The 13,164-nt window shown below is 39.1% G+C and overlaps 1 protein-coding gene across 1 annotated transcript in view; it reads left to right on the forward strand.

Annotated features, from left to right (window-relative positions):
• Positions 1 to 343: 343 nt before the first annotated feature.
• The window catches only part of gabbr2 (gamma-aminobutyric acid (GABA) B receptor, 2), a 198,027-nt gene continuing 185,206 nt past the window's right edge, over positions 344 to 13,164 (forward strand). The window contains exon 1 of the mRNA XM_079442503.1: positions 344 to 1,187. Coding sequence (XP_079298629.1) covers positions 876 to 1,187 — 312 coding nt within the window. The 5' untranslated portion in view covers positions 344 to 875. The remainder of the gene's footprint in view (positions 1,188 to 13,164) is intronic.

Below are 13,164 nucleotides of genomic sequence, written 5' to 3' on the forward strand. Positions count from 1 at the left end.
GATGGCCAAAAAAATGTGCAATATGATTTAACTTAATTGTAGAATGTCAAGACCTTACTCACGAGTCACGACTGAATCTTTCAACAAACCTAACTAGCTTTTATGACACTCGACGCCACTCTGGTTATGTTTACGTTCTGAATACATATTTTAAAAAGCGCTCTATTGGGCTCAGGTGGGCAATTTACCTCACATATCACCTCAGAGGAGACAGTATGAAGGTTATTGAACGCGTTAACAGCTCCCTTGTCGGTCTGTCGGTCACTTGTTTTTTGAGAGAACATCGCTCGCACTGAAGAATGTTTTCTGCCTGTGTCGCGCGCGCTCACACACGCGCGCACGCATACATGCACAGCGCGGCCAGCGCGCGAAAGAAGTGAAGCGCATCCGTCGAGGCAGCAGCATCGGAGTCGCACGGATATCCTCACTCGGATTGCTTTTACATACCAGGACTCGCCCTCACCTATGCGCTTTTCACTTGGGGATGCAACTCCTCAACTGCTTGGAATATATTCGGCTCTTACATTTACATTCGCAATAGCGGTCGACTCAAATCAGAGAGCGCGCACCTCTGCGTAACGCACAGGCGGTGGATTGTGATGTGCGCATTCGGTGGTCTATTGGAGGTGAACGGAAGGATTGGATCGGACAGGATTTGATAAGGACCCGTAAAAGGGGAAGCACCTTAGTTTATAACCCCTGGGACTGGACACCTTCTGCTTTTACGCATCATTTCTACTCTCGAGATCGAGTGCGCGAGAGCCTGTACTATTGATTATCATGTCATTTCTCTTTGACTGATCGCAGCATCCAAGAGGAACCGAAAGATTGCAATGCCAGGACAGTGAGAAGGTGGATCTCAGTTGTTCGGTAGCATGGCTCCGTCCCGGAGGGACTGCAGATGTGACATGATCTTTCTGTCGGGATGCCTACTCCTGTCCGTCTTGGGATTTCATCCTGCATTGGCGAAGGTCTGCAACGATTACACAAGGCATGGCCTGGACAACAACTGGTACATGAGGGATGGTGAGAAGTTGCCCATCATGGTCCTGATGCCGATGAATGAATCAGCGCTGATGAGCAGCATCAGTCAAGGCATCGAGCCGGCCGTTCAGCTGGCCATCCAGCACATCCGCGAGTCCAGGCAGTACTCCTTCTCGCTCATCACCAAAATCTACGACACTGAGGTAAATGCGTGCGTTAACGTATATGTGCATGTTGCGGGGCTAAACTGCGGGCAGTGTGCGTTCGGCGCGCGCTCATGTGGAAAACGCGATTTTTCTGGGGTTTGTGCGGTGTCTAGCAATTGTTTCATCAGATGTTTGGAGGGGGCAAAAAACGAGCAAGTTTGTGCTAGTGAAGTGTACACAGGTGTTGCACAGTCTTGATGAGCTGCGCTCGTGCCAGTGGCTCGTGCCGTAAGTGCTGCATGTTTTCTTACATCAGTTACGTACAGAAAATTGTCGTGTCTATTTGCATAAAGGGTCTGTATTAATCCTCGTTTGTGGCTGGTTTATTCAGCACTACGAGTTCTGCATCTATTAGAAATTCATATAGGGATGTTAATTCATGTAAACAGGTGGGCTACATGAAACTGTATCAGGGGTCAGTTTTTAAACCCTGCTGGGGAGACCAGCTAAAACCAGCAGTGTAGATTAGGCTGTTTTTTTTCTCCCTCCAGCAGGGTATAGTGTTGGTTTTCTGTACACCTGAAGATGGCAGTAATTAATTTACCTGTCTTTTTTTCTCTATATGACCCAAGGATAAATACAAATTTTGAGTAATTCATACTAATTTTAGGTCTCAGTAATTCAAACTGGAATGAATTTGTTGAATTTGATGAAGTTAACATTTTGTTATTCGTTGTCCTTGATGTTGTCATATCGATGTCCATCTACTAGATGTTTGCGTCATTACCAAAGTGTAAATTAGCAAGGCGTTAAAATAACTTTCTTTTATTGCTAGATTTAAAACAGACCTTCGCTTTGTGTTCTGCACATGCTTTAAGCTGAATCGTTTGAGATGAGCATGAAGATCATGACCCCTGATGTCCGGTGGTGCCTTGGCAATCTATTGTGCTTTGATTGTCATATTGATTTACCAGCGTTTTGTTAAACAAAACTGTTTCTTCTTACAAACACCCATTGTTGCTGTCTCTACTTTGATTTGGCCATGATACATTCATGTATCTGACTTTTGAGTAATATCCTCTACACTCTCTGTCACAGTCATAATGAGTTGAATATGTCAATAGTTGGCAGCCAATTTTTACAGCAGCAAGATAAACAGATCTGAAGATGAACAGTCAGACATCTGTAGATCTAACATGTAAAGCAATAAGCAATGATGTATGGCCTCATACATAAAAAATCATGCTAACTTTTGTAAAATCAGGTGCTTCGCATAAAGTTCTTCTGATTGTTAAATTGCAAATATACAAGTTCTTGAAGTGTCAGACAGTAGCCTATATATATATTATGATTGCCAATATTACTTATATCAATATAAAGCGAGATTATTAGTTGTAAATAATCATGTATAAACATAAACTTCAGTGTGTCTGAAATTCTAATATAATGCATTATATATTTTGACATTTGTTGCTAACACAAAACTGTTGGATTTGTGAACATCTCAAATACCGATGAGCTCTTCAACTGTCCTCATAAGACAGTTTATGACATTTCATTGTATCTACAGCATTATCTTCAAACATTTGACCCCCGTAAGTATCACCAAACCTGTTTATATACACACAATCTAACACGATACTCGCAGACAGTAAACAAAGCAAACAGTAGTAGCTGTGCGTATGCATGTAAGGATTTAACAGGGCAGATGTAAGTAATCAGTCCCAGAGCAGAGGCTCTTTATCCCTTTATCCCCTCTCAACGCATCCCCAGGCAGGCAGAACCCATCCGCTCGCCTGCGCCTGGGTGCTACCGGCCGTGCCCACAGCGCTTAGCCTTTCACAGATCCACTTGAAAGATCTGGAGAGAAATTAAAAAGAGGGGCCCACGTAACATTTGCACTGCGAAGGACCCCCTCAGTATCTTCAGTGGACTGGAGATCATTAGCTGTGCTAAAGGTCACGGTTTAGTCTTAGATCATTCCGACAGCAGGGATGCCCATCGTTTTTGTAGGGGTCCACTTTCATCTGTGGTAAATGATATTGTTTGCCTTGAGTAGTTTTCATCCTCTAGTGAGCGAGGCACAAACAGAAATGGCAAAAGCATTGATGTACTTTTATTGTGCAATTATCTTGAAAAGGCCTCAATGCTTGTCTGTTGTAGTGCTTATTTACCTGCATACTGATATATCTTTCAGATCTGTAGACGCAGTTTCTCATTTATGGAAGTGTTTTCTTCTTCTTTGTGGTATATAATTGATAATGTGGATTCAATAGTTCACATTTAGAGAATTTAATTTGCTTCAGACTAAATTGCCATGTTCCTTATTGCTCTGTTAGAGGAATGAGAGGCTGTGACTTCAACAATTGCCTCTCATAGAGTTTCAGCAAATGGAAAGAGATCAGCTGCATAATGCTTAGTTTAAAGCTTTGTGACTGTAGATCTGATGTTCTATGTCTTTTAAAAATGCAAATAAAATTACAGAAAGCTCTTTCCCTTCATGAGGGGGGCTTGACTCCACTGAAGTGATACTCTTGACCTCCTTGAGCCCAGCTCATGCTACCATCCTGGTGCCATGCGTACAGATATCACCGGAGCTTACGCCTCACAGAGGAGCAAATGCATCTTGTCAGATTTGCACACAGAGTGCAGGGACCCTTGCAGAGCTCTGAGCCCTTGCCATACATTTCTGTTATTCTCAAAAGACCAAAAGCCCCAAGCTTATGTAAAGCATCTTGTCGTGTTGTCGCAATGAGTTAGAATTTTTCTAAAAAGCATTGCCATAATAGCTCACATTAAATGAAACTGTAATGTGTCTTAAGATGACAGCATATTGTTTGTTTGAACATCTATACCTCAGTTTTCTAGCAAAATAAAATTGGTCAAAGGAAGGAATTGATTGAAATTTGTTTAAATTATGTGTTTAGTAGTAAAATCGATGTTTCAGGCTGCTACGATATTTTACTTCTTGATACTATAACAATATTTGCATGGCAAGAATCAATATTTTAGCTGCATTTTCCCACATTTCTATTTGATGGAAACAATTACCTGTCACAGTTAATATATACAGTATATATATATATATATATATATATATATATATATATATATATATATATATATATATATATATATAATGATTTAATATTATATTATTAAAAATAAATTCTAATAATTGAATACAGTATATTATACTTGCTATACATATTATACTGTTCAGTTATTATCATTTTTATTTATTTATTTTATTTTTTCCACTCCTAACAGACTCCAATTGGATCCTGCTGTGATTTTACGCTGCCCATGGACACATTACAGCATTTATGAGCTCTGTAGTCCTGTCATCCTGTGCTTTTTGTCCCTGTTCATGTGTAATCAGACTATGTGGACATCAGCTAGGTTCCTGCAACTGTCTTTTCTGAAATATAGTGGGGAAAATGAGCACTAACAGGTTTAAAGTGTAAAGTAATATCGCCATAGAGGCCTTCATTTATCACACAGTGAGGGAGAATAACAGAGACACTGGAGCCTGAATTCAGTATTTTGTCAAGATCATGTTGTGATTCATTGGGTTCAAATAGCTGCCACCCTGTGATTTTTTGTTCTGCATGCTGATAAACAGAGGCCTTGCCCTTCACAGAGGTCAATAGGTCAATGATGAGTCATGTGGGTTGACCTGCTGTATAATTTAATGTATTTTGGCTGATGTATTACTTTACTAAAACATAGTTTTTTGTCGTTTAACTAATAGTTGATGTTTGTTGTTGGATTGTGAAATAGGGCTCTAATTGCTGACCTTTTAGTGAGTCACACTCATAGCCAGCAGTTATTCTAGTCTTATTCTTTTCTGCTGCTCGTTGACCTAGACGGTCACATCTCAAGGACTGAGGTCACTATGCAGTATGATGCTGAACAGGTTTTTAAGCACAATAACATGGTATTTGCTGTCAAAGTAGGCAGGTCAGGCAGCCAGATTCGTTTCAAGCCCATAAACCACTCTTTTATTTAAAATGTAAAAAGGAACGTTACTATTAAGATGCATCAAGATGCTTGTGTGAGTGAACTTGCCCTTCAGTCTTCATGTCCCAGTCAAAAAGCCTCCACAGAGTGATTTAGTCAATGTCTGATGGATAAAATCAAGTCCCAACCTGCTTTTTTTTCTCATTGAATATCATGTTTCATTCAGATGTGTCATTACGAAAGTAAATAGCTTGTGAATTATTACACATATTAGCCAACTTTAATTATTGGAAATATATATATATAATGCAAATCTCTGCTTTAACAATGTTCTTCAAAAACTCTGTAGTGTATTTATTATGAACTGGGTTTCCAAGCATATTTTATGGTTTCTCTAACTGTTGCATGTTGGCAGGCATTATGGATTATTTTTGAGCTGTAATCCTAGAATTATTGACAGTGTTTTTGCTAAATGACATATTTTAGTGATGGAGATTACTTGAGTTGTGTTGTTTGACAGGTGGTTTATATTTGGTTAGAAAAGTACAATATGCACCAGTTCCTTAATTTTAGCAACGGTACACATGGACACGCTCATCCGACACATTCCACAGCTGTTTTTAGATGTGACATTCGTTTCTTTGATTATCCGGCAGGCTAAATTTGCAAATGTTCCAAAAAGTGCTGGTTTGGCACATCTGGTTGTACCATAAATGTAAAACAAACGTTCAGCGATTGTTTCCGCTGCAGAGGGCAGTGAGGAAAGGGACTGATTGGATGCCAGAAGAGGAGAAATGGGGGTGGGGACGTTTCCAAGCTGATTTCTCTCACTGCCCTCCAAAAAGGTGTGGGAAAAATGGACACAGCTTGAGTCTGGCTTCTGGTTGAAACTGAACTGATGAACGTCAGACCTCGACCCTCCCACACAGTTATTTTGAGTGTGGTTTATCTAAGGGTGTCTGAATGCATGAGATTCATCTAAGGAAACCTGATAACTGCTTTCCACATTTTTGTCTTTGTAGACTATAAACTGTATACTAGTGATTTTGTATTTCTGAGATTCAGAGATAGATATAAGCACTGATATGTGTGCATTTATGCAAGTAAATGGACAGTATGACACACCTGTGTATTAATTTGTCTCTCAGTGTATGTTTTTTTTTGCTGTAAACAAGTTAATTGAAATGAGAGGATTTAGGTTTTGTCTTTAGAGATTGGCCAAATGCCATGTGAGTGCTGTCTTTCTCCAGGGGCAAGCGCTGAGTAATAAGCGTAAAGTTTGCTCTTGTCAGTCCTCTAATTACATTAAATCCTGTGTAATTCCTGGACAGCAAAGAAGGAGCCACTGATGCACAGACAAAATGTGTGTGTGTGCATAAATGGTGTAAGCAAGCCCATGGGATATGCCTCTCTGGGGATGGACGGATGGTCTGGTCACAGCTGTGCAGTGTGGTGGTCCACAGGCAGATGCTGGCAAGTACCACTGCAAATCCACTGCTCACACGTTCATCCAGTCACTCTCACACACTCAGTACACACTTAGTACACTGAGGATTGATTTTCACTGAGCTGATATTTTTTTTAAACAAAGTCAGTCCATGTTCAGTTTTAGAATATATATATATATATATATATATTCATACACACACACATACCGTATATATATATTTATATATATATATGTGTGTGTGTAAATATATACAGTTGGGCAAAAAAGTATTTAGTCAGCCACCAATTGTGCAAGTCCTCCCACTTAAAAAGATGAGAGAGGCCTGTAATTTTCATCATAGGCACACTTCAACTATGAGAGACAGAATGGGGGGAAAGAATCTAGGAAATCACATTGTAAGATTTTTAATGAATTAATTGGTAAATTCCTCAGTAAAATAAGTATTTGATCACCTACAAACAAGCAAGATTTCTGGCTCTCACAGACCTGTAACTTCTTCTTTAAGAGGTTCCTCTGTCCTCCACTCGTTACCTGTATTAATGGCACCTGTTTGAACTCGTTATCAGTATAAAAGACACCTGTCCACAACCTCAAACAGTCACACTCCAAACTCCACTATGGCCAAGACCAAAGAGCTGTCGAAGGACACCAGAAACAAAATTGTAGACCTGCACCAGGCTGGGAAGACTGAATCTGCAATAGGCAAGCAGCTTGGTGTGAAGAAATCAACTGTGGGAGCAATTATTAGAAAATGGAAGACATACAAGACCACTGATAATCTCCCTCGATCTGGGGCTCCACGCAAGATCTCACCCTGTGGGGTCAAAATGATCACAAGAACGGTGAGCAAAAATCCCAGAACCACACGGGGGGACCTAGTGAATGACCTGCAGAGAGCTGGGACCAAAGTAACAGAGGCTACCATCAGTAACGTGTGAAGCATGGGGGTGGAAACATCATGCTTTGGGGCTGTTTTTCTGCAGAGGGACCAGGACGACTGATCCGTGTAAAGGAAAGAATGAATGGGGCCATGTATCGTGAGATTTTGAGTGAAAACCTCCTTCCATCAGTAAGGGCATTGAAGATGAAACGTGGCTGGGTCTTTCAGCATGACAATGATCCCAAACACCGCCCGGGCAACGAAGGAGTGGCTTCGTAAGAAGCATTTCAAGGTCCTGGAGTGGCCTAGCCAGTCTCCAGATCTCAACCCCATAGAAAATCTTTGGAGGGAGTTGAAAGTCCGTGTTGCCCAGCGACAGCCCCAAAACATCACTGCTCTAGAGGAGATCTGCATGGAGGAATGGGCCAAAATACCAGCAACAGTGTGTGAAAACCTTGTGAAGACTTACAGAAAACGTTTGACCTCTGTCATTGCCAACAAAGGGTATATAACAAAGTATTGAGATGAACTTTTGTTATTGACCAAATACATATTTTCCACCATAATTTGCAAAAAAATTCTTTAAAAATCAGACAGTGTGATTTCCTGGATTCTTTCCCCCGTTATGTCTCTCATAGTTGAAGTGTACCTATGATGAAAATTACAGGCCTCTCTCATCTTTTTAAGTGGGAGAACTTGCACAATTGGTGGCTGGCTAAATACTTTTTTGCCCAACTGTGTGTGTGTGTATATATATATATATATTTCTTATACAAGCAAATATAATGTCATTTATTTATTTTTATATTTAAAGTAAAATGAAACAAAATTATTTTAAACCTTACATAAGCTGCGATGTTGTAAGTAGCATGCTGACAGTGTGGTGTGCTTCAACTATATAACAGTTAAATCCCCTCAGAAAAATAGTCTTTAATTTCAATCCCTTTAAAGCACAGCAGAACCCACTGGTTTCAGCTTGGGTCCGACTTTATATAGTCCAAAACATGTCTTGAGACCTCTTCATTCTACAGTTACTCTAACTTCCTTTGTCAAGAATGTGTCTTATGTGAACCCCAAGTCTTCTTAACTATACTTAAAGGAATGAAAATTCTGTCATTAATTACTCACCCTCATATCATTCTAACCCCGTAAGACCTTCGTCATCTTCAGAACACAAATTAAGATATTTTTAATGAAATCCAAGAGCTTTCTGACCTTGCATAGACAGCAACACAACTGACATGTTGAAGGCCCAAAAAAGTAGTAAGGACATTGTTAAAATAGTCCTTGTGACATCAGTGGTTCAACCGTAATGGTATGAAGCTACAAGAATACTTTTTGTGCACAAAGAAAACAAAAATAATGACTTTATTCAACAATTTCTTCTCTTCGGTGTCAGAATTCAATGACAGTATCATGAGACATGCATGTGCTTCCCTCTCTTTGCAAAAAAGCCGCAGAGTATCCAGGTTCTACGTCAGAACATCTGCTCCTGTGTCAGTAGCACCACATGCATATGCAGAGGAGGCTGGCACAGAAGAGAAGAATTGTGAGAAGAGTAATGTTGTTATTTTTGTTTTCTTTGTACACAAAAAGTATTCTCGTAGCTTCATAAAATTACAGCTAAACCACCGACGTCACATGGACTATTTTAACGATGTCCTTAATACCTTTCTTGGCCTTGAATGTGGCAAGTTGCGTTGCTGTCTATGCAGGGTCAGAAAGCTCTTGGATTTGATCAAAAATATCTTAATTTGTGTTCTGAAGATGAATGACACACTTAAAGGATTGGAATTACATGATGGTGAGTAATTAATAACAGCATTTTCAGTTTTTTGGGTGAACTATCTCTTTAAGATCCGATTACTCACACTATTAGAGGCATTTGAATACATATTAAAGTCAGGTTTATAAACAAAATCTCTTTAATTGACACACTTTCATTATCATGTCCATTTGCATTCTATTAATGCAAAGAAATGCAAAGCCTAAATGTTAGTCATCCCAGTCCCATCTCCAGCCATAGGATGTCTTTAGTGGGTTCATCCTTAAATGGACAATCTCATAGGCCATTGAGCACAGAGCGCTATGTGGTGGCTGATGGATGGGGTGGCTTGTAGAGAGAAAGAAGGCCAGTCTCTATCTAATGAAGTATTACTGGAAAGCTGTTATCCACAGGCCTCAGACTGTCTAGTGGTAGCGGTGTAGTTAGCTCATTTATTAAACCCAACAACTCTCTTTCCCAAAATGACTCAAGGGCTTCACACTTCTACCCTCTGCACCCAGGTATGGCTCCAGAGGATAGATGAATTGATTTAGTAACTTGCACTGTTCGGTTACAGGGCAATCTCAACAGGTAGAGTGACACACAATTTTTATTTGTGCCTCTAAAATTTTGAGATTGAATCGTGTGTGGTGATGGTTCACACACACTCTAAGGGCAACTTAAATCCAAAATTAGGCCCTCTACAGTTTAGGTCCTCAGTGTTTCCTGCACTTCAGTTGAATCTATAGCAGCACAGTAAGAAAAAAAAGGTTTTACTGAGCATGTAGACTGAATTGAATGCAATAGGATAGAAAGTCAGATAAGATAATGACAAAAAAAAAAATTTCTTTTCAATTTTCCTCATGAGCTGCATGTTTATCCGAACATATGTGAACAGTGTAGCCTAATTCCTTAAAGAATGACTCTTATGAGCTGTAATACTATTTCTGGTCAGTACAAATCTCTTTTAAATCTGATCTTTTTATAAAAAAAAAGAATTGTAACCATTGCAGTCCAATTCATAAAGAAATGGCTCTTCTTAGATAGATCTTTTTAGTCAGTCAGAAACATACAGCGTGACTAATTTAGCACAATTAATGAACAGCCGACTCTTTAGCCGGATCATTTTTGTGAATCAAAAACATACAGTGTGATCAACGTAGTATAATTCATTAACAAATGACTATTTTGAGCTGGATCTATTTTGAAAAACAAAAAATACAGCTTGACCAGCGTAGTCGGATTCACAAACAAATGAATCTTTTGAATGAGATCTTTTTAGTGATTCAAAAACATAGAAAATGACAGGTGTAGTCTGATTCCAGAACTAAAGTACAATTCTACTAACTAACCTAACCCTAACCCTAACCCTAACCTAATGGTCTCATAATACTTGAGTTAGTTGACATTTAGTTGAAATTTAATGAGAGATAGTTGACATTGTTACATAGTTTACAAAGTTTATTTTAGTTAGTGGAATGTCTAAAGTGGACTATCAAAAAAAAAGTAAGCCAAATTACTCTTAAGACTCGTTCAGAACGACTGACAAACTGTCAAGTTGCAGAATTATTCACTGAACGAACTCACTCAATCAACATCTGTCTCACTTAATGAACTGCTAAAGTTATTTTCAGGGACTTTTAGTACGTTTTGTGTATCGGAAACAGAATTCTGTAGGAAACAAATGGGCTTGGAGACCACTGGAATTGGAGTCAGGTGTATTCTGATGTTAGTCTTAACGTTCGCCTTGAGAAATGGTCTGCCATTCAAATTCCCCCCTCTGCTCATATTGATTTGATGACTTCAGATAAAGTAATGGCAGAATGCCTGCAGTTTCTTGGGCTTGGCCAAGGACACAGAACACCAACAGTTTTGGCAAGTTCATCATCACAAAGCTCTCGGCATACTGCGTCGCACAACTGGGAGGGAGAAGTTCTGAGCACAAGCACTGAACCATAAGCTAAACATATCGCTTGTCTCGCAGTCTATAATTACACAAAATGGTGGGATGAATAATTGCAGAGATGCCGTATAGATGGGCTTCTGACAACGTTTAACAAAGTCCTGAAAAGGCGGACAGGCTGGTTCAGTGTAGACCTTATGTGAGCAGGCTGTATTAAACGGAGGAGTAAAGTCCTGAGGGTGTGTTTGAGGCTGAGAACCTCTTACCCTTTATTATTACTGACACAGATCAAGTTTTTGGCCAGATTGTGGCCCAAATGAACAGATTTTCTTCAGTTGAGCGTGATTGATATTTGAAATGAAACAGGCTGTGGTTCTGCTGGTAGATTGAAGATGAAGGTCATCTGTTTCTGTAATCTAATAGAGGTGATTGTTATTTCATTACTCTATGTGTTCTGGATCATTCCAGGCCATAAGACGCTTCACAAAGAGATTGGGTTCATTCTTCAATATTAATTATTTTTCGTATTCCAGATGCCTGCATGACAATTATATGGTGTCATGGTTTGCCTTGTTTTCTTCATCACAACACTTTAGATAAGATTAACTGTAATGGATATTTCCTGGCGACCCATTAGACCCATTGTAGAGTATATTTTGCTATTTAGTATAGATCATCTTCATCTGACCAAAGAAACAAAGTATTAGTTTGATAGTCCGCATCAGATGGTCTCCATCAGAAACCTACTACAACCTTTAATGCATCTTTTCTTCCATGTTGTGACGTACATCCAAGTGAAGCAAATTATCGGAAAAGAAAAAAGTAGGGTGGGACTTGGTTCTGTCTGTTTGTTGTTGATTGGATGGAGACAGATCTGAATGCAAGATTGCAGAGGATTGTAAGAAAATGGTTGGGAAAGTTTTGGAACTTATCTTGGTGTGCAAACGTTACCTACAGAACAGGGCTCTGAACCGGTTCAAGGAACGAAAATGAAAACTGGAAACTAATGAAATTTTGACAGGAACAGAAACAGAAACGAAATCAAATTTTATAGTTCCGAACAGAATCAAAAATTTTAAATGGCCATTAACTGGTTAATAACATTATTTTATTGTTCCATTTAATATTTGAAATTTGCTGTCAACCAATCATGAATTCAAGTAGGACAGCCTATGCATATGTGACGCAGACACATAGGTAAGCCGCAATGGCAGTGCATTATAGGAAGAGTTTATCCGAGGATAGAGTAAGATGGATTCAACAGATCACACGCACCTGCAGGGCCTCTGTGAACAGAGAAATCAGAATAAAACTATAGGCGTACATGAAAGGAAAACTACACAAAATATTTCACTTTGACAAGATTAACAAAACATTTCGGTTCATTGTGACACCATCCAAAGTTCACGGAAAGGAAGACGAGACAGCAGAAAGTAGTGTTCTTTATTTTGCAAATGCTTTTATTTTAGTTTTATTTGTTTTTCAAACATTGTATCTGTATTTCCAACTAGTGTTGGTATTGCCATATCGCATGCGCCGGCACCTCACACGCACACAGACACAAGATATTTTGTGACATTGCAGCCTGTTCATTATCAATATAAAATACAGTTAAAGAAACATATAAAAAGTTACACTGCTCCGTTGTACAATCTGTTGCGTTCAGCGTGACCATCGCCTCATGTGCTGATATAGCCGATGAAGGATGATGTCGATGTGAGTGAAGTACAAAGCCTGGGCTATTACATAATAATATTTTAGCATTAAGATTCGTTGCGAATATGGAAAAATTTGGATTCGTGCCAAATGAGAGAGGTAGGCATCAGTTTCACATTAAATTAATTTATTTTTGGATTGACGTTTTTATAGCCTATAGCCTTAACTTTAGAGGATTTGTTGTGGAGAGAAGAAAACTAAACCGTGTTTAGATATGTACACGTATATATATCAAATATATCACATTATTTCTGAATGTAGCCTAATAATAAAATGCAACGAGAGCCTACGTGACTTATTTCAATTTCAATTTCAAGCTTTTATTGTCATTGCATCGGAATGTTTTTTTCCCCCCTC

Source organism: Barbus barbus, assembly GCF_936440315.1.
Source record: "Barbus barbus genome assembly, chromosome: 19".
Lineage (NCBI taxonomy): Eukaryota > Metazoa > Chordata > Actinopteri > Cypriniformes > Cyprinidae > Barbus > Barbus barbus.